General features: G+C 42.2%; 1 protein-coding gene across 8 annotated transcripts; it reads right to left on the reverse strand.

Moving 5' to 3' along the window:
* Positions 1 to 606: 606 nt before the first annotated feature.
* EIF2A (eukaryotic translation initiation factor 2A) lies at positions 607 to 21,026 on the reverse strand. 8 transcript variants are annotated; one of them, XM_068954040.1, is made up of 15 exons: positions 20,436 to 20,531; positions 19,760 to 19,897; positions 17,089 to 17,158; positions 16,698 to 16,772; positions 14,867 to 14,985; positions 13,579 to 13,678; positions 13,097 to 13,179; positions 11,124 to 11,197; positions 10,844 to 10,988; positions 9,774 to 9,890; positions 6,980 to 7,551; positions 5,305 to 5,421; positions 4,243 to 4,371; positions 3,151 to 3,216; positions 607 to 764 (listed from the first exon to the last, which is right to left on the reverse strand). In XM_068954040.1, the coding sequence occupies exons 2-15, from the start codon at positions 19,830 to 19,832 to the stop codon at positions 699 to 701; spliced, it is 1,806 nt and encodes a 601-aa protein (XP_068810141.1). In that variant the 5' UTR covers positions 19,833 to 19,897; positions 20,436 to 20,531; the 3' UTR covers positions 607 to 698. The 8 variants fall into 8 exon arrangements, with proteins under 8 accessions (XP_068810141.1, XP_068810133.1, XP_068810134.1 ...); XM_068954032.1 differs by lacking the exons at positions 19,760 to 19,897; positions 20,436 to 20,531 and adding an exon at positions 20,862 to 21,021; XM_068954033.1 differs by lacking the exon at positions 19,760 to 19,897 and having other exon boundaries at positions 20,436 to 20,620.
* Between the last annotated feature and the right edge of the window lie 1,520 nt (positions 21,027 to 22,546).

Here is a 22,546-nt window from a genome sequence, read left to right on the forward strand (position 1 = left end):
GTGAATTTGACAGCATAGTGTAAAAACCATTAACGTCTTTTCCCTGCATACTTAGTCCTTTGTTTGTAAGGGTCACAAATAATGGATCAGAAAAAGGGAAGAGGAAAAACAATTAAAACATGGAAAATACAATCAGTAAAAATTGTGCAAGGATCACCATAGCAGCTGCAGTATTTGAAACCTCATTTAGCCTTAGCAGTGAATTATTTTTGATCTTAGTGACATGGCTTCATTATTTTTTAAATTCTGCCCTTGTAACAGAAGAGCAGAAATACTTTTATTACTAAATGCTCTTTATTTTTGTCTACATCCTATCACTGCATAAAGGTCACATGTCTTTTTAAATATAATAAAGCTATCAAAAGGGTAAACCTCATCCCCTTTCCCTCCTCACCCCAAAAAAAGAGAAAGACATAAACCAACATGCTGCTTCTGTTTTTTAAGCAATATGCTTTCAGAACATAAGCACATTTCTGGTTTAAATAGCAGCAGAACCAGCTGATGTGATATTCATTACTTGTTTACAATTTTGCATGTGCACAAATCTTTAAGCAAGGTTTTAGAAAGGCAAGCGCGCAGCAAATCTGTAAACTTTTACATCCTCAATCATTTGCTGAAACATTTTATTGTGTTCAAGTTAATACACATTATATTTTGCACAAATTTTGTGTAAAGCCCCACTGGATTTACACGAAGCTTTAGAGACCCAGTTCTAGATCTTCCAGTTCTTGAAGGAGAGCAGTTTCTTTCTGAATCTTCTCCAACTAGAAAAACAAGAACACGAGATATCAGATCTAGCTAATTATATAGGAAATCAAAAGAGCAGTATTTATGAAGGTAAAACGAAGTTGTATGTAACTCCAGTTTACAGCAGAATGAGAGATTAAAAATGTACCATACACTACAAGAAACTACAGAATAGGCAAACACTGTCATACTCTGTCTGTATAGCCCCGCTGGCACCTCCCTTTCCGTTAAAAGGTCCCATGCAACCAGGACAGCAGTAGACATGAAAGGCTACCACAAACACCACACTGTCATCCAAGTATTTCTGTTGTATCACGTTCTTCACTAGGCATCGTCCTAATGGGTATGCTACTCTGGGGTGAGTACACAGTTCAGCCCCAGAGACCAAGAAACAGAGAGCTGTACCATTACGGTTGGTCCGTGTCTGTTGTTCATAATGCACTGAAAAGAGGACTAAGAGGTACTAACAGCCAGTGTCCCCACTCCACCTCCTGCAGTAGCATCCCTTTCCTGAGCGCGCGCGTCTGTCCTGTCCTGTCTGTGTGTTCTCATGTACGACGCCCCGCTCACACGGATGACATCCAGCTGGATGCTCAGAGCCCTACCCCAGGGCAGGCAACCCCTTTGACAGCAGTACATGAAACAAGAGTACAGCCTCAACGCGTAACTGCTCTGGAAAATTCAATATAGGTCTCACGTTATTATCTGATACACATCAGTGGCAAAACAGTTTGTAAGAAGAGTCTCTGAGCTTTACAGACCCCAGCTGAGCATGCCTGTAGTTTGGCTGGCACAGGTATCTTGTCAAATCGTAGAAAAATATGTACATTAGTTCTCTTACTGCCTTAAGCCTAATTGGGAATGCCAAGCTCCACCTTGTTTATATAGTGCATTGTCATTGTGTTGTCCAATATCATCTGTATAGACTGATTCCCAGTCGATAGGGGGAAACGTACGCCTAACGTCCTGCTTCTCAGTATAAGCAGAGTATAAACAGCCCTGCCACAAACAGAGCAGTAAGTCTTCTTAGCCCCTCTGGAGAACAAGGCTTTTTTCTTTTTCTTCTAAAGACTATGTAGTTTCTCTTCACAAACGCTCTGTGCGGACCCAACTCCTTTGTCACAGACTTAAAAGACCAGAAATCAGATAACACAAGCTCAAAGAAACACTTTGGGACTGTTCTGGCCAAGGACATCTATAAGGTCTAGATATGACCTGACCTTTGTAGATACCGACAGATTAGTTCTCAGATATTTTCATTTATTGGAAAAATGAGCAAAAAACAGACTTGTCCCAAAGCACGTCTCCCTTAACCACTACTATATCATAATCATTAATTACAGAGAAAGGCTGTTTACAGACTAAAGCTCAGAAAAAAAAAAATCCTTAATCAAAGTAACTCCTTAAGTAAATAGTGGGAAATAGTAAAGGTGAGAGGAAAACGGGCCACTTGCTGACGCTACTTAAATATTCTTAACTATGCCAGGTCTTTGTATCTGTTAACTATTTGAGCACCACCACTGGCAGGTATCACCTTTGGTGGCAATACTGAAAGATGCAACAGCAGCTCGGCACAGCTTCCCAGACTTCAGTCTGAAAATACCCCAAACTCCATGACCCTTGTGTTTTTCACATTCGCCTGACTTCTCTGCCCTAATCTCAGGTTTCCCTTCTTCCCCATTTTCCTGCCACACAGTTAACCTTCTCCAAACTAAAACCTAATCCTTGCCATGCAAACCTGGGACCTAAGGCACCGTTTCTATCGCTATTAGAAAACTTCTGAATTAGCCAGCAAAGCTAGGAAGTATACACCAACACTGTGCGACAGGTACTCTATCCCAGAGAGGAGACAGTGAGAAGGAACTGCAAAGGTAACTGCTGCGCATCAGTCTTTGTGTCTACAACATTTAGTCCAAAGACCGCATAGACGTGTGCTTGAACCAAAGAGTACGGCAGGCTAGAAGTGGTGATCACACATGCAAGAAGCGCATAGGGATGTCAGAGTGAGTAACGCATGGGTGCTCGCAACAGTAAAGCCACTGTACATTGGCATTATTTGATCAATACTAGCGTTTGATTCTACGTAACCCACAGGAGTTGTGGCAATGGCACAAATGCCCACTTGATGACTCTGCTGGACAAAAACAGAGGTAAGGATATCAATTCAACAAACACCAAATATGCTCTCTGTGCATTCTGTCAGCTACTTGCTGCTAGGGACCCTGCCTCTCTAGAGACAAGTTTGAGGTCATTTCTTCTACTTAACCTGATTTTGAAATGGGAAGGATGCAGAGAGGGTTATAATCTTACAAGATTTTAAGCAGAAGCATTACTGAAAGCACTATGGATCAAGTACCGCGGCAAAAATCCAACTTGAACAAACTGCATACACCTTAACAGTACCTGGTTTTTCTCTAGCTGTTTGCCAGCAGCTGCTTGTTCTTTCAGCTGCTCAATTGCCTTTAGTTTCTGTGAAAAAGAAAAACATAGGTGAACCAAGAACAGAAAAACAGTCTGCAGAAGTCCCTTCACTTGCAATTGCCTGATTTACCAGGAGGCACTTTTCAACAGGAAATGCACCTTTCATTTGAGCATCTAATCCAGAATTTTCCCAACAATAAATGATACGTCTTTCAAGAACAAGAAGAACCCAGAGAACAGAAACGCTTCTTAGTCTCTGAAGCGAACAGCATGCATTATCTGACTGAAGAGCTAGATCGAGAATCAGAAATGAACTCCTCCACTATCACTATGTGCCTTCTCCATACACGTTCCTCAGAAAGCTTGGAACATTAATCAAAACACAGGAATATAAAAAGCAGGAGGAGCCCAAGAGAAAAAGCCCTGATACATTATGCAGAAATGGGAAAGATTCCCTAGCCCGGACCAAACAACTTCCATCCTGAAATTATTTAAATCAAAGCATTCCCAAGCTTGGCAATAAACTTTGCACTCATGCCATTAAAAGTTTGGGAAGAAACTCAGATCACATAACATGGTTCACCTTTTCAGATTCAAGATCTATCGCACACTGCTCAAAAGCTCTCAGGAAAAATATAACCTTAAGATCAGGGGAAGAAAGGAATTAGTTCTGCTTCAAACCAAAGCAGGCTCCCAGATCATCTGCAGCTGGGAAGGCACAGCCTGAACAAGAAGCCCACATAGCGGCTCTCTAAGCATAACCACGGTTAAGCTATACCTCTCATTTGGCAACAGTATCCATAAGTAAGAGGAGACTGGAATGTTTTTCCATGTAGGTTTTGGTGTCTTCTACGCTATCTAGGTGCTACTCTGATAGGACTTCAGGAGCCCTGGTAAGTGATAACTCCTACCATTTTACAAGATGGAAAAGCAAAGGAAGATGTTTTTCAAAATTTGGGAAATCTGTTACCTATGTTAATGCTATCTCACTGAACTCAAGTCACCTTACAATCAGACTAGATCTCAAAGACCGTCTCTTAGAGAAATTAGCTGTTCATTAAAAAAAACCCTCACCTTCTTTAAATTCTTTATCTTTTTGTCTACTTCAGGGTCTCCTGATGTCACAGCAGGCACAGCATTGCGTGGTGCATTATGGGATGCTGAAGACTGCGTAGATTCCTGGTTTGTATCAGCTTTGGCCTCCTGTAAACAGATTTATTAAATGCTTTACCTACAGAAAATACTTCAAATTACAAAGGGATTGAGACAAATCTCTCTAATCATTGGAAGCGATTCATTATTATTTCTTCCTCCACTAGTCTGCTGGTGCTCTCCAAAATTTGTAAGTGACTTCCTATGATGCACTGTGTTGCCTGTTACATAGTTTCTATGAAAAGGGGTTATCTACAAATAAAAAAGCGGTATGTGAGTTTTAATTTCTTTTTCCCCAAAACATCAAACATACTTAACATAGGGAAATACCAGTAAGGATGATAAGACAAATACACATTCGCAAATATTTTTAAAAGTAGACTGGTGGTTCACTGTCTCCAAAGCGAAAGAAAGGACTTAAACCTGTTTTTGAAGAAATTCAAAAATCCAAGCTCTTATTTAAGAAATTAGTACTGCAAAAATTGGAAGGCTAATACCAAAAGCTATTTTTTTCTACCCAGCCGAAGACCTGAAGCAAAACAAACAAACAGGTTCTTTTTGGTCTGCCCTGATAACGTGCCTCAGCCCTGGCCTGCTGGTGAGGACACATCAAAGCAGCCAGTCAGTGCTCACCTCTCACCTAAGACCAGAAAGAACTGTGTAGGCTCTCAGAAGGCGAAAAGTCAAAGTATGTAATCTTAACATGAACATAAAAACTGAGATCTCCCGGTCTCAGTTTTCCCAATCCATCTCACTTCAGCTAACAAATTTACAGCAACTAGCCACAGCTGTCATTTATTATCAGACTACTGCAGATACAAGAGAATGACTTACTTAAAAGAAGTACCACCCTCCCCAAAACTTAGCACATGCAAAATGGGTAGGTGACTTTCAATGCAATGAATGATCCCTGCTCTGAGACTGATCATCACATCTGTGAAAATTAATATAACCTTATCCTTAGAAGAACTACTCTTGCAGTACCTGCTTAGCAGCCTTCTTTGCTTCATGTTTCCTTTGATTTTTGAGAGCTGTTTTAGAGAGTGGCTTTTCACTGCTTCCTGGCTGCGGTTTCATATTTTGAGGTGGCTCATCCTCATGCTGCAGAACGTGCAAAATTAACATTTTTGAAACCTTTATTCCATGTTGGCAAACATGATGTTACAAAAGACTTAACACTGAATCCCAAAACCTACTTGAGACAACACCATATGTAAAGATAATCCAAGGAGGAAACAAGTAAAGTGTGTGCCCTTTCTCCTTCCTTTCAGTATTAGGAGACAGTGTGAAATGTGTTTCAAATCCTTCCATTCTCAAGGTTTTTCTTTTGGGGACTGTCCTGCATCTTTTAAGGACTTCACAGATTACCAGCAAAATAGCAGAATCATCATGTTTTACGTCTCAAAGAAACAAAATTCAAACAGGAACAAGACAGCACACAGCGACTGAAGCTTAGCATTTTGCTTTCGCCAACAACTTTTTACCTCAAACTCTCAGTGAAAATAAAGGAATGGCTGGTGGTTGGCTTCTTTTTTTTCTTTTAAGGGGAAGTGGTGTTGTTTTTGTTGCCCTCCTCCCCTTTTTTTGGATAAAACGGTCCTGCCCCTCAGTTAAGAGCTAATACACATGACAGGTTTGGAGCAGAGACCAGACTTTGTATTACTGAGCTTTCTAAAGAAAAATAAATAGAATTATAAATGAAATATTCATTTTCCCATATATCACTTATTAAAAAAAAATAGAGGAGTAAAGAAAGTACTTCTCTCCCAAACATGCTCAATTATATTTGTATACTTGGTTTAACAGACTGACTTATTTATACACAAATAGTTCTGAAAATACATATCCTACCTACCAGTTTTCATTTCCTGCCCATAAAAGAGAATGTTTTTTTTTATTTAATGTATCTTTTCTCTACTACCTCTGCTTGTCAATCACTGGTGAAATCAGACAATAGTATGATTATTGGATTCTTCACAAGCCAAGTAGCAATCTTTTCTTTAAAAATACAAGGTTCAAAGTTCTCTATGGTTTAAATTTAAAACATCAAGGCTACAATTATTAAATGTAATTAGCTGCTTCACTCAACCTACTTTGAAAACTGATAGAAAATAAATCTAATTAAACAAGTAGGTCGCTATGTGAAAGTTGTTTAGACTGCAGCTGACTAGCTAACAATCAAATCTGTCTCTAGCAAGTAAACTGAACTAATGTGAGAGGGGAAAAAAGCTTTTGGGAGGAGAATCAACTACCTATCTAACTGGGCCTGGACTTTGGTAAGCTCGGTCACCCAGACCTGAAGCTCATATTTTAACCAGAGTAACCGATCTCATCGTACACCACGTTTGCAGTCCATTGTTCTAGTGCTCGTTGTAGACCGCAGTTGTAAAGTCTGCAAACAGCTCTGTGGAAGAATAATATTTCGACCAAAGAAATTTCAGTTTTCTAGCAAAAGTTCTTGCAAATAGGGGGGGGAGAGTGTCAGCCAGTGAAAGAAGATTATCAAAAAAAACCCTCAGAAACCCACAATATCCTTCCAGTCTGATCACTCTTCTAATGTCCCTCATTAAAAATATCCATATATTTGAGCCCAAACTTCAAAGACAGGCATAGGAATGAAACAGAACAACGTACTGCATACATGAAACAGTCTACTTACAAGCTTGGAACTTGTTACAGGCTTGTTTCTCAAGGCTGGAGGTCTGTACGCTTGAGCGGGTTGTGGCTCAGGACTTGGCAATTCACTTGGGACTGCCTGGTATTTTACAGCTTTCACTGGAAATACTCCATCCAAAAACGGTTGCCAGGAAACCTGCCATATTTCTTCATTTGATGGAACTTCATAGCTGTGTAAAACAGAGCCCGTGTAATGCCATATCTTGTAGCCATTCCCGACTCGTAGCCTGGGAGCACATGTAGCTGTTACGATATGTTCCCCATCAGGACACCAAGCAAAGTACGTGGAATCCGATGCTACTGGTTTGGAAATAAGCTTGTAGTTCTTAACGTCCCATACTTCCATCTGTCCTCTGAGATTGCCAAATCCTGCTAGTACTAGAATGTGTCCGGGGGGGCTGTAGTAGGCAGCATTGCGAGGGCCAGTTCCAAAATCAAACACAGGGTCACATTTCAGATTAAAAACTGTTGCTTTGGCAGGCATAAAACCATACACAGCACAAAACTCGACAGAATTGGGATTCCAAACAACATCATAAATAGGACCGTTTTTTGCTAAAGGAAAAGGAAAATATGCAGCTATTGTTATGACATTTTCATTTGCACTGAAAAGATACCAATAACTATTCTTATTTTCATGCTTTGCTAAAATCCAGTAATCCAATCACTGACAGTGAGAATGAATTCTGCTACCAATAGTGGCAGAAACAAAAAACATTTTATATTCTGATAATTTTAGGTAAGGTTTGCAACAATAACTGCAGCTATTTCAAATTACCTCTGGAGGGTCAGCATCAGCACTTTAACAGTAAGCATATTTTTTCATGTAAAAAAAATTTCCTTTATCTTTTTCCTCGTTATTCAAGTATGATATCTCAGGACCTTCTCAAACTGTCCCACTGGAAACCTGCAAAAACAGGAGTTTTATACCAGTTGGATACTAGTTCCTCTTTTTTCACCCTATGAACTATTACATAGCTTAGCTTTGCGTAGCTAAGAAGCATTGATCTAAGTTATCTTTGGACTATGCTCACGTGCAGTATTTTATGAGACCGATTTTTAAGTGGGAAAGCATACAAAAAAATGTTTTTATGCACACTGGTTAAAATTCGATGCTGTTGAACGCTCCTCTGGGGTCAGAATATTAAGACTTACTGAAGTAAGACGGATACATGACCAAAATTCACATAAGATGTACAAGGGTGAATAAAAAACATAGCTCATTATAACATTCCTAATCTGGACACCTGTACCTGTACCTCATGTGAGTGCCAAGCGTATTAATTCTTAAATCCAAATGGTGACCCAAAATATCAAGACGGCTTGAACTGTTCCTTCCTGTTGCTATTTTAAAGCCTTACTGTCTTTAGAAACTGGGCTAATGCAATCACGCTGGCTGTGCATTTGCCCATTTAGAACTTTTTAGATGACGCGTTAACCAAGTGCGACTGCAGAGACAGAGGTCTGAAACAAAGCTATGTTTCTGCAAGTTCCACGAGAGTAGACAGCTGGATAGATGAGGCTTCAACGGCTAAAGCAAAAGCTGCAGTATGAGCACATATTAGCTAAAAATCAAAACAAAAAAAAAAAACCTCTACAAATGCCAGTGTGAAAAAAAGCTTCAAAATTTGACCACAAAAGCAACAATAGGAAACCAGACTTCATTCACTCCAAGTGCTCACTACTTGCTTTTGCCGGAAAAAACAATTTTACCGGCAAGACAGACATATTTGGATTTTCCTCGAAAAGGAACAGCTACATTAATGACAAAGGAAGTTTTAATAAGCACGTAGTTAAACAAAAACTAATTTTCTGAATACAGTGAACTGCTCCCAGAGAGATTCTAAACATCAAGTTAAAACTCTGATCATTTTTTCCCAGTCAGGTTAGCAGCTTAGGGAAACGGGGACGTAGTACTTGCTACCACCCACTCTGCTATAGAAGGAAAACCGGAAACGTTATCTTGATCAGCACTGGTATTAAAGAGCTGCAATCTCTAAGTCACTGAAGCATAAAATAGTTTGCACCACCTCATCCCCACAGCGTTTTGAAATCTTCACAATAAACTAGCCACCCTATAGTCCCCAAACAAAATACGCGTTTAACAAACAATAACAATTAAATATAATGGAAAAATGCTAACATGGAGTAGTATTTTCAGCTGACTTCAAGTTCAAATGAGACGTTGAAATTGAGTGTCCACTTGTTCTTCCCCAACATGTTATTTTCATGTCACAGAACTCTTTTCTATTTTCCTCTACAAAATGCAGGCCTTTCATTTTTCAATATACTTAAAAAAATAAAATAAATTTGCTCACTCTCTCCCCTATTCCTTGAGTAACTATCAATCCTATGTCTAAAAGCACATGTAAGATTATTGTGTTTGGCAACATACTTTCCTGCCCATTTTTGGATTCTTAAACATTCACCTGGTTCCACTGTCCAGGCCATTCCTTAATAAATAAAATTCCCTTCCTGTACAGGCAAACATCCACCCAAGCCAATTATTCGTGTGTTTTAATGAAAGCAGGTGCTCTCTGCCACTGACATTACAAAAGTGAGGATACCAACTACAGCAATATAATATAACCATTAAAAACAGAGCACACTACAGCAAAAAAAAAAAAAAATCTTTCCTCCGAATTTTTTGGTTTTCTTTTAAAAATCAGAGTACTTCATTGCATCAGCCAAAAAGCATACACCAAACCAAATTGATGAAAAAGCAGTTCCCACTATTAAGTGCTGCAATACAATGAAAATGCCTGAAAGGTACTTACGTAGTTGTACAACTGCACTTTCTCCATTTGTTGCAATGTAGTGCAGAGTTTGCTCTCCATAGTATGAAGCTCCTGATTTATCAACTTCTGTACTAGCTATTACTAGCACAGCAGTGGCTAACGGAATAGACATTCAGTTAGTTCAACACAATTATTTCAAATCACAGAAACTATTTCACAAACTACCGTGCACAAAGAGAAAATTAGTTTGACTGCGAATTCTGCAGTTAAAGTTGCTTGCATAACAGTGCTGTTTATCATTCTCCTCTCAACTGAAGTTTCCTAAACGTTAACCCAAACAGAACTATTATCTTCTTTTTTTGGATGAAGAGCATATGCTAAGCCTGGATAGCACAGTTATTCATTCACTGTTCAATTATAAGAAAGTGAACACGCGATTCAGGCATAAAAAGATGTTTTATTATTTTCAACAGTAGCAAGAGTGTCTTAGGCTTTTCATCTGACTAAGGCAGAAAGCAAGCGTCTTGATCAGTCCTCAAATAAAACGTTTCATCTACAGCTTTTGTACGTACACCTGTTTTATGCAAACCTGTAAAAATCACATGTGGGCATAAAGTTACATAATACCTTCCCTGTAGTCTAAACAGTGCAGGTTGAAGTAAAACAGTTTCAACACTACTCTGAAACTACCACCATTGTTCACAAACAGCAAACACAGAGGATTGTGCAAGTCATCCCTTTTGTTATATGTCTGCATAAATACAATTTCACAGGAAAGTAAGAACATTTTGTGCTCTGATATAGTCTTATGTCTACATATTAAACATGCTACCATCACAAAACTCAATCTGAACTTGCAAATCAATTGCAAAATTTGCAAACATGTTGAATATCCTGAATTACTATACACAAAATCATCCAAGTCAATACGGGAAAGTTATGAGCACTTCAGAATATTCAGAACTGTAACCTTGGCATTGCATCAGTATTAATGGCTATCTTTAGTATTTATCTACAAATGCAAATGATATGCAAAACCCACATGGTAAACAAAGTAATTAAATTCAAAATTTGCAGAACATAAGGAATTAAATATATAGCTGTTATACCTTTTTTGTTCCATAACATTGTCACCTTGTCAGCCTTAAAGAAACTTTTATTGGCCAATGCAGATTGAGGACCACCAAAGTTGGGATACTGATAGAGTCTTACAAACGATGGTGCACCTTTGCTGCCCGGAACATACACAGCAACCTAAAATAAAGCCATCAGATCACATAGCGGATGACACTTTTCAGTAGCATGCGGTCTATGCTCATACACTGTACTAACAATGTCATAATTTTGAAGGAAATCAAGAATCAAATTGTGAGCGAACATCAGAAATACCTTGGTTGGCTGTGGTCCCGGAGATAACACGAAATCGTTAACCTTTTGCAAATGCAGTTTATTTGCAATAGTACCTGCAAAAAAAAAAAAAACCCCACAGTTGTGATAATGTTAAAGACAATGTTAACCCAGACTACTTAACGATAACTTTTTATGGGCCTATATTGTGAATAAAAAACAACAGTATTATATAAAAAGAGTTCTTTTACTAGGCAAACAACCTTTAGTTTCACATTTCATCACACTAACGTTCTGACTAGATCTATTTTTGTTTACCAAAGCACCTTGGAAATCATTTGAACCAAGTCTTGCTTCGAAATCCAGTGTTAGTATTAGGAAGTTCAAACAGCAAGGAAACTTCTGGGCCCTACGTGAACACAGTTTTTGTTTTAAGGGAGTGACAGTGTCATTCGTCTTATCTATGCTGACTTCAGGGGAAGCAGCAGCAGTCATGTCCAGATAACATGTACCATTACACAGAGCCAAGGGACTCTCCTCCTTGCAACTTTACTGGATGATTCTTTCTAATAGGAGGCTTGCATAAAGGCCTGTTCTGCATTAAGCACTGCTCCTTTACACAAACAAATTAGGGGAAACGCATCTTGGATGTTTTTAAAAAGCAAACAAACAACAGTCCACAACCACATTCCCTCAGTGAGGACTGGGCTTAGCAGCAGACCTCACGTTAAAACACATATTCTGGACTTCCCTAGGATAGCGTGGGATAGGAACTGGAAGGGGACATGGGTGCCTATAAACACCAGAAAAGAAATTAAACAGTATTTTAGCACAAGAAAAAGCAGACACCTGCTCCTGTATTTGAGAGGAATGAAGTAGAACCCAGCATCCATCAGAACAGTGGACACAGTACATTACTGCGAGGACAAGTAGTCTCTTGTAAGGGGCTGGGGAGAGATTAATACTCAGCATTACTTGCAAATCCCAGGAAGGAAGCACAGTAGCTGGAGGGAAATACAGGTTTTCAAGCTGAACTGCAAAATTCATTTCACGGACCATCTCACTGCTAATGCTAGGAACGTTTATGTGGCTCAAATAACAAGGCATTGTAAACGTTAGAGCATCAGGAGAATTGCATTCTTAATCTCATCTCTAAACACACTAAGGGTCAGAACTGAGGAGGGAAAAAGAAAAAAAATAATTAAAACAACTGCAAGTTCAGCATATGAAACACTAACTACATGGGTAAGAAAGTACTTTCTGGTGTATCATGGTTGACAGGCACTCTGGTTGTTTTTTCTGCTGGGGAAGAATGGTGAACATCTTCATACAAGAATATTAATGCTGTATAAGCCAGTTGCCAAAAAAAAAAAAAAAAAAAAAAAAGGCGCCGGGGGGGGAGGGGGGGAGGGAAGGGGGCAATTATACTACCTTTCTGTAACCCTTTTTATCCTGGCAAGTCTAAAACAGAAAACTCAGCTTCATTAATATCGGGGGGACTAACTCTCATGAAATGGTATCTCTCATAGGCTGTATTTTTAGCTCCCAGAATAATTCTTCCCCCAGAAGTTCGCTTTTATTCCTTTCAGTTTCTTTGTTCCAATCTGTTTATCCTCCCAAATTTTTTCTTTTCATTGTCAATCTCTCCCTCTATCAACTTGAATATTCTACCACTAGCAGTAAACTCCCTTGAAAAAATGCTCTGGCTTCACAGCTTCATTTTTGCCACCAACATCAATTGTCTAATAAGCCATTATTAGTCATGTTAGAAAAGCTCATAGCCACAATCCATAGAAGTAATCAAGTACTCTACTAACAATTTCTGGATTTCATTAAACCTAAATCGATATAGAATTAGACCTCCTCGTCTGAATATTAAGTCTATTTTATCACAGACAGGTCACAATAAAAAAAATACAGAACAAAAAAGAGAAAAAAATGGAAAACTGGAAAAAAGCAAAGGACAACTCCTACTTAGGATGCAATGAAACTATCTTATTGAAATACTTGCGTACTAAAGTTGTTGTTTTCAAAGAAGTGAACTTCATTGTTTACATTCCTGGCACAAATGCTTTCATCATCTGCCCAGCAAGGACACCTACGTTTAGGGAAAAAAACAGAATTGAAGCAACAGTGAATAATGGCCATCTTTAGCAGTCTATTTTTTTTTTCTTTTTTTATAAGGCCAAACAAAATCAACCACGCTATATGTTTCCAATGCACAAAGTGCATTTGCCTGGTAAAAAAACCATACAACTAGACTTACAATTGTTGTCTCCCCAGTTTATTTTGTGTTGCAAAACGACAGTGAATTTATACTGAGAAATGGACAATTGTAACCATGTGCAAAGATGCTTAGGAGCATGGATACTTGCCTTCAGCTTGTAGCAGGCAATACTTTGAAAACCAACACCACACAAAAAAGAGTATTTACCTAGATCAAATTTTGGAAATCGCATTTATTTGAAAACAATTATCATCTGCAAACGTTATTTACCAGTTCTGCATCTTCTTCTGGATGAAAGACTTTAAACATTTTCCCGTTTTCACATCATAAAGCTGCAGGTTGGGCAGCCCTGCTGTGCCATCTTTAGCAGCTGCAACAAAAACACATTTTCAGGGGTGGTTTCTGGGTATTAAATCTGCTTTACCATCATGACATCCCATCTCATGCTTCTGCAAGCAACCAAACACACATAAGCTTCTGTCAAGAAGCACCCCCTGCCCCCAAACGTGTTAACTGTTTTAGCTACTACCTTAAGTCTGTCTACGGTCTTTCGGTCTGCAAAAACCACCAGTGTTTGGAAGTTCCGGGCTCCCATTACTTTAGAAGGGAACAAGACTAGGACCACCAATGCTAGGACGACTTTTTTATGCATGTTTTCTAATTAAAAGCAGAACTTTAGAAAAGCCACCCTCCCAGCAAACAATGGGAAGTATAGTCTCCTCTCCTACGTTTCGTTCTCACAAGAACGTATCGCACGTTTTTGTCCCTCACGTCACATTCACAGCTATACCTGCAAGCTATAGAAAACGGCTCTGCTGGTTTTAAACTTTCTGTACCCTTTTACTTACTCTGAATACTACAGCTATTGGCCTGCCTGTTTCCACCGACGATTCAAAAGAGCCCTAAGAGTTTCCTGCCAGTCCATAGTTGGCATCCATTCTAGCACTTGCACTGCCTTGTCCTGTCCCACAACCTGTCCCAGACACTTCCCACCTACTTTAGCTTATAGCTTACCCTTCCTACCAAAGGAAGCATTTGCACCACCCACTCTAGATACGCAACATAGAAAAGACTGAGACTATGTGAGTCAGGAACATCGTTCCTTAGAGAATCAGAGAAGAGAATAAAGCCCTCCGGACAACAGGGAACACTCCACGTGTTAGTTAGCTATGCCCACGGGAGGACATGATTACTTTGAGATAGCTTACAATTTTGCCCATACATAAATATAAATTGCCTGAACAGCATATTAGTCAAACACACCCTGCACTAAGATCAGCTAACAATATTTAGAAACGTGTGATTTACTTAATGGAGTAATAACATGCATTCTGGTTTGCTATTGGGTAAGAACGGTCGATACCAGATGCTTTCAGAAGATGGCATCCCTCCCTCCTCTGCTATGTACTCGATTAACCATACAGTTTTCTGCACATTTTCTATATTGCTCTTTTAGCCAATGAATATGCTAGGATAGCAAATCAGGTAATGGAAAGTCTGCAAACCAAATTAAAATATGCAATCACCTATGTATTTTTACAGCTGGCAAAATACTCACTTGTATAGACCTGCCATGTTGCCAGAACATTATTCTTTGGCGAGAATTCAAGGCAAACTGCCTTTGGAAGATCAAAAGAACGCAGTAACTCAGCATTGGTGACATTAACAGTATTTACTCTGGAACCAAAAGAGGTCATTTCAATAAAACACGCTTAGACTGGTTAATTAGTAGCCAAGGTAACTTTTCACATCTTTGACTTCTAGATCTGTTCCAAATTTGGCCAGTGTAACAAAATTAAAAGAGCTTTTTTTCCATCCTGCTTTTACTAAATATTTGTAAGAACATTTTGAAACCAGGTGCCCAAGCGTAACAGAAACTGAGCAAGTGAAAATCCTGGTCAAAACAACGTGTGTTTTGATCTGCACATTTGGAATGTGAATCAGATACAAGATAGTCTCACCTATTCTTCCACGATGTTAAAATTGAGCAGGGGCAACCAAAAAATCTTCTAAGTGAATTAAAACATACATTTATCCCACACATTTTTACAGGTCTTCTGTCTACAAGGATTCTACGTTTAAGGCTTGGATTTTTGGAGGGTGAGGGAGGAGACGCAGACAATAAAGCTCAAAGGTCAAAAAGCTGAACTAGCAAGGTAAAACAGTATCTCTGAACACTGTACATTAAAGATCTGCAACATACGGAATCCAAAGAATAAAAAAAGATAAAGTCAGGACGTGTCCAAAACACTGTTATTCTCAGAAACTAGGTTAGGAGCCTGTTCCTCACCACATCATAAACTACCGCCCCCAAAAATGAAGGAAGGCAGCCAGTTGTCTAAACAAAGAGGCATCACAGGACTGGAAAGATTTGCAATTTGGAACGTTCTCTTTTAAAGTACTCAGCCCGAGCTTGGGTACTTGGACACACAACGTGGTCGTTTGAAAAACATTTTCCCCACAAACATTTTCTGGAAATTGACCTTTCCGAATGACAAAAATAAAGTTTATAATGAAAAATGAAGAGCCTGTACATTTGGAAGAACCAGAAATACCAGTGAAGGGAACAACTGAATGCTACATCTAAGTTACCTGCTTTAACAGAAATGGTTAAATAACATCATTGAACTCTGTTGCAGATTTTTTTTTTTTTTTTAACCAGGGAGTTAGTAAGAAGAACACCGATACTGCACTAACACCCACATTTCAGAAAAAGCCTGATCACCTCTTTACAGCAGCTACCCCATGATGCCCTCTTTCATAAAGGACAATCTCTGCTGTACTCTGTCATGCATCTAGTCTACAAAACAGAGACCCAGCGATGTTTGCATGCGAGGCCGATAGAATCTTCATTTTCTACACGCTCTACTAACGGTTCAGGTCCAGTATGGTGGATATCAACTTATTTTCAAATAACTTTGTAATATGTTGAAAAAAAAATCCACTGACACAGCTAGATAGCAGTCCTACACCTACTGACTCTCAGAATATTTGAAAAAAATACATTATCATAGAGGAAAAAGGCAGGAAAAAAGCCAAGAGTCTACTTAAGAAGCAGCAGTGCAATCATCTGTTGTGCTACTTGGATTAATCCCAGAAAGCCAGGTACTGTTGTCCTGGGAAGCATGAACAAAAACCCTTATAGCATGGAATCTGGATATGCTCTATGGAATAAATATGAGAAATTATAAATAAGAGGAAAAACAGTAAATAGTTCATCTGATATTCAGAAAACAAAGTCACTGCTGCAAACAGTGCAAAACCAAAAGGCCTTTAAAGCATTCGCAAATGTTTTCATTAATAGTCCGTATGTACAAGAGTAAACGTGGTAAAACTGATCCAGATTGCTTAATTCGAATTAAATGATTAATATCATAAAATGTACTAACTTTTCTCCATTGCACCAGGCAAAGAGGGAACCATCCTTGCTAAAAGCAACAGCTTTGCAATTTTTTCCAGAGTCTCTAAAGAAATAAGAGATACATATTAATATTCAACTATATCGCATAAGTTGAGCGCACATCTGAATAAGTCTTCAGAACAGTAACAGTGCAATCTGCCCTGCAACTGTTCAGTCGTTATTGCCTGTAAGTACAAAAAGGCAACCAGAAGTCAGGCAAGCACACGGCCTTCAAAGCCAGCAACGTTCTAAACTACTGACAGGAAGAAAAAAATCCACTTGTACTTCTAGATTTTTGAATTCCAGAGTCTACATTTACTATTTAGATCGTGTGTGCGCGCGCGTGGACAAAGGATCTAAAACGTTTAGAACAACAGTACCTTTGAAACGCTGTACTCTCTGTGAAACTGGGGGGCCCATTCACCATATAAAGCCCTTCGGATCCTCTCACTGGAAAGGAAGAGTAAATAAACTAGCATTCATTTCAAATTCAGAAAAACGTCCAAAGCAAAGGCTTAAATTAACTTACCAGCCTTGAGACCTGTACCTCCTTTTCCCCCAGCCTGCATTTTAGAGTAAAGATTGTAAAGGAAGAAGGTTGTAAAGGAAATTCAGAATATAATACATGCCTGGATAACCTGGCTCCATTCAAGGTAACTGCAGGATTAAAAATAGAGGCAGAGCTGACACCGAGCTTACTAGCCCCAGAACCAGCAATGCGGACATACAGCGCACAGACCACTGACATAGCAGTTTGCTACGCACCTCCACAGACGAAACGACAGCCGAAGGCCAGCTAACACGTTTTGGGGCTGCAGGCCAGCCTACAAAACGGACAACTGCAGCCAGTCCTGCCCTTCCCTGCACACGCAGCCACGCGAGCTATTCCAGTTTCTGAACCGGCGCTCACGCTCATGCAGCTGCAGGGTGGAGTAGCTCAGCAAACCAACGCAGCCTCTCTTAAACGCACTGGTTCATCCCTCTGCCATGGGAGGGCAAAGAAGGGAACAGAAACGCGCTACTGTGGGAGAAGGGGAGAAGAGGACAGAGCAAATCCAGATGCATCACAGTCTCACAGCACAGCTGGGTTTGGAAGGCACCTCTGGAGGTTTGCCAGGTGGGTTGGGAACATCTCCAAGGATGGAGACTCCACACCCTCTCTGGGCAACCTGTGCTAGCGTTCGACAATACCCTCAGTTAAAAAAAAAGATTTGTCTTATGTTTAAACAGAATTTCCTGCATTTCAATCTGTGCCCCTTGCCTGTTTTCCTACCAGTGGATACCACTGGGAAGAGTCTGATTTCATCTCGCAGGATGACCTCACGCTACAGAAGAACTGCACCCACACAAGGAAGGTGGGGTGGAATAACGTCTGCCCTTAAAATGGCTGATGATCCTCAACACTCAACCCTCTTGCAGGAGGCACTTTCAGGAAACCGAACTTGCAGAAGCTCAGAATTCTCCATTAATGGAAGAGCCGAACAAAAGTCGCACACAATGGAATTGCAAAGACCGTCTAAATACTCCCTAAAGAGAGGATTAGCTGCCTAAACACACAAAGGGCATTTGCAGAAGAAAGATTATGTCAGACTAATTTTTTCGCTGACGTGAGACATGATTTACTCTCCTTTTAATTTCAACATTAATAATCAACTCTGAAAACAGAAAGCATGAAAGAAATACTGCTACAAAATGTCTTCCACTTTTCATTTTTCAGAGACATTGCCACACTCATGGCACGAGCAAACAATCAAAAATACAGACAGATTCAGTGCAAAATCACACACATGGAATTGCTGCAGACCAAAGAAAACATCTTTTTTTCAGATGGTCCTACTACAAGCATATTAGAATTCAAAGTTAAGTCATAAAATAGGCAATTGTTACATATGCACTAATTACGTCTTACACATTTTCTTGGAATACCAGACATGCCTGCTTATATCCTACGTTTTCATGGAATTATGATTTAAGATTTAACACCATTATGTTGGAGGCACGGGACAACAATTATGGAGAGACGGAGGGCGTAATGTGCAAGAACAACATATTATTCAAGTGCTTGAGATTCTTGAGAAGGAAATACAGCGTTTTTCCATGATATTTGTCAATCTGAACAACTGTATGTGAATCTACACACTGCAGATCAGTAAAAACACCAACATAAATATTCTTACAGAGATTGGTGCACAATATCAAAAAATTATTTCCTTGTTATTGTAGAATATAAAAATAGCTCTTATCTACGTTTTTAGCACTCTAATCAAATATTCTTTTCACGGTACACTTAAAGTATTCTTGCCATTTTTTTGGAGTACAATAGGTCAGCACAGGTTTCTCAGATATAAGAAAAGGACTCTAATAGCATGCTTCAAATGAATCATGCTGTTGTACTTCTAACGTAAGTAGCTATTTGTTTTAGAAGTGCCCTAACCACTCCCAGTATGGAACGGAACAATGAAATACAACGATGTTTGGTATATTTAGATAAATAAGTATTAACAGGAAAAAAAAACAAGCTCTGTGCTGTTTCTCGCAAGTATCTAAACTAATATATATTAAACGTTTCTGACAAAAAAACCTAACTTTTCAGGCACTCCACATGTCAAATGGTACAAGTTTCAATAAAAGCTTTTCATGCAGATACTTTGCAGGAAAAGTTAAAAAAAAGCTACAGGATAACCAATCTCGTGCTGGTGATCCAAACATTTCATCTGTGACAGGCTCCTCCACAAGCAGACCTGACTTCTGTGTTTCTAAAGAATTAGTTCATAAAAATTAATACAAGATGTTAAGGCAAAAATAACGGAAGCAAAAAAAAAGCACCAAGAAAAAAGCAAACCCGGCAGACACAAGAACAGTAAGGACTGGTTTTGCTACGTAGTTTGTTTCTTTAGCATACCTGCAACAACAGCGTTCGAGAACTGTAAGCGACATCAAAGACAAATAAACGTACATGAGAGAAATGCAGAAGACACACATATAATTGAACAAAAATACAGCTAGAGGTGATCTAGCATCCTGCTATCCCCAGGCAAGATCTTATCACACCTGTCACCTCCAGCAGATGTTTGCTGAACCTGCTCTCGATGATCTCCAGCAATGGAAATTCTAAAATCCACATAAAGCCTGAGCGAATCTGTTCTCGTGCTTTCCTGTCATATCGAGAGAGTGATGATTCTCCTCCTGCTGTTTCAAAAGGTAATTTCTTAAGATGTCAAACAGCCGGTATCAGTTAAATATAAAAAGTATACTTTATATCAAAGGCAGTTAGATCAAAGGCAGTTTACATCTTATCAAAACACTGACAAACGTTCAGAGAAGTGAGAAATAAATAGCTACGCTTTAAAAGGTAAGGCTGACAACCTATGTAACACGCAGTTGTCTGCCTGGGGATCAAAGCTGAGGTGAAAAGCGGGATGCCGACTCAAGAAAACAAGGCTGGTGCTGGCTGAAGCCGAGCCGCAGGAGGCGCAGCAGGAGCTAGGGCCAGCGCTACGCGGGAGGCCCGGCGGGGTAACCACAGCCTTCCCGCGCGGCCTCACGAGCGGGTCGGTGACTGCACGAGGACACCCCGGGGTACAGCGACACCTGCCAGCAGGGCCCCCCATTTCCGCAACGGGCCGTCTGCCCGCGGCTCCGCGGCTCCGCCCTTCAGACGGCGGGCTCGCCTCACCTCCCCCTCGCGCGGCGCTTCACGGAGCGAAAGGCTGCCGGAAGCCCTTACTGGGGCGGAGAAAGCAGCGCTCCCGACAACCGCCGTCTCCCAGCGCTGCCCAGCGCACCCCGCCGCCGCCGCGCTTTCGCCGCAGCTGGCTGCGTAACGCTCACGACTCGGCACGGCCTCCCCGGGGGCCTCAAACCGCCCCAGGCGGCCCCAGAACCGGCCGCCCACCGGCAAACCCCCGCGCTCAGCGAGCGGCCGCGGAGGGCGAGGGCCAGCGCAGCCCCCTGCCCGCAGACCGCTGCCCGAGGGCGCCGGGGAGGCCCGCCGAGAGGGGCCCGGCCACGAAACGCGGCGGCGGCGGCGGCGCCCCGGCTGCCGGCAGCCCCCGCCGGGCCGGGCCGGGGCGGCGGCGCGCGGGGGCCGCCGGGAAGGCGGCGGGGCCCGGCCCGGGGCGGCGCGGCCGGCGGCGCTCAGCCCGCCACCCACCTGCCAGCAGCGGCGCGGGCGGCGCCATCTTGTCCCGGAAGCGCGGCGGCGCTGTGCTTCCGGGCCGCGGGGCGCGCGGCCGCCCCACAGACGTACACGTCGCCCTGCGCCCGCGGGCCGCGCGCCGGGCCGCCACGTGACGCGGGGCGGGGCGCCGCCCCCCCCCGCCCTCGCGCGCCGCTGCCCCGGAAGCGCTACCGGCGGGCGCGGCGGTTGGCGGCGGGGCGGGCGCGTCCCACCCCCGCGCGGTGACGCGCTTCCGGCGGGCGGCGGCGGCGGCGCGCAGTGCCTACGCTGGCAGCGGCGCGGGCGGAGCGCGGCGCCCCGCTCCCGCTCCCGGCCCCGGCCCCGCCATGGTGGCCAAGCAGCGCATCCGCATGGCCAACGAGAAGCACAGCAAGAACATCACGCAGCGCGGCAACGTCGCCAAGACCTCGGTGCGCGGGGGGTGGCGGCGGCGGCGGCGGCGGGGGGGCCGGGCCGGGCCGTGGGGCCTTGGGGCGGCGGCGGCGGCGGGGCCGGGGTGACGCGGTGCTGTGCCCGCAGAGGACGGCGCCGGAGGAGAAGGCGTCGGTCGGGCCCTGGCTGCTGGCGCTCTTCATCTTCGTGGTGTGCGGATCAGGTGAGCGGGGCAGGGCCGCGGCGGCGGCGGCTCCCCCCGCACCGCGCTGCACCGCGCCAGTTCGGACCGGACCGGACCGGGGCGGGGCGGGGCGGGGCAGGGCGGGCGGCGCCGGGCCCAACGGACGGGCGCAGCGGGCCCCCGGCCCGGCCGGCCAGCGCACCCCTCTGTGTCTGCTCTCTTGCAGCCATTTTCCAGATCATCCAGAGTATCAGGATGGGCATGTGAAGGAGCTCGTCGCCAGGCAAGACGTCTGCGTCCTCCTGAGAATTGCAATGAACTCTTCCCCCTGGTCGAGACCCTGATCGATCTTAATTCGTTACAGCAGTTGCTCGAGAACGATGTTCCGCATTGGCCATATGTCATTCCAGGTCCCTTCACAAGTCATTCCGAGTTTTCTAGTCCATGCCACAGTGCCTTGAGAAGCACCACATGTATAAAGCAATAAAATTCTATTGTTGATCTACAATCGTGGACCTACTTATTCAGTAAAGCATACGCTCATGTTTTCTGTAGATATGTTAAACCGTATGCAATGTAGATACTTAGGAATTGACGTCTGTTGTAAACACCAGTCTTGAGATCTGTTCAAGCCTCTGTATAGCTGGAAATGGTTTTATTTAAAGTTGGAAGCCAGGATTTTTATAGTAGTTGGAGTACCAATTTAAAGCATGCTCATAACGAAGCAGTCAGGCTGTGCGGCTTTCTGTTGCTTATCTAAGTAGATCATCATCTCTGTGTATGTAGCCTAGTGTTACTGCAGCATGTGGCCATGCGTTAGCACTCGAACGCTTGTCGTGACTGAAAACTTTATCCTATACCTCTTGCAAAGCTCTCCTAATAAATACAAAGTGCTTGTTTGTATAGCGTTAGTGGGTGTTACTTAATTAGACACCAGTGTTACCAAGCAACAACTGTTTCTGACATAACCTGATGCTAAAGTTTCACAAACTGTTCGGCAGCTAGGGCGAGAGCTGCTTTTGGCATACTGAACTTCTCCTGGCAGCAGGCTTTAACTGTGCTGTAAATACTTCTTGAGCAACTTTGAAGCAAGTCACAGTTT

Source organism: Struthio camelus, chromosome 9, assembly GCF_040807025.1.
Source record: "Struthio camelus isolate bStrCam1 chromosome 9, bStrCam1.hap1, whole genome shotgun sequence".
In the NCBI taxonomy this organism is placed as follows: domain Eukaryota; kingdom Metazoa; phylum Chordata; class Aves; order Struthioniformes; family Struthionidae; genus Struthio; species Struthio camelus.

Coding starts and splice junctions, on each gene's coding strand:
- EIF2A (XM_068954040.1), bottom strand. CDS start 19,832: ATGTGGATTTTAGAATTTCCATTGCTGGAGATCATCGAGAGCAGGTTC. Junction 17,159..19,759: donor ACATCTGCTGGAGGTGACAG/GTGTGATAAGAT, acceptor CTTCCTTTCCAG/TGAGAGGATCCGAAGGGCTT. Junction 765..3,150: donor AACAGCTAGAGAAAAACCAG/GTACTGTTAAGG, acceptor TTGTTTTTCTAG/TTGGAGAAGATTCAGAAAGA.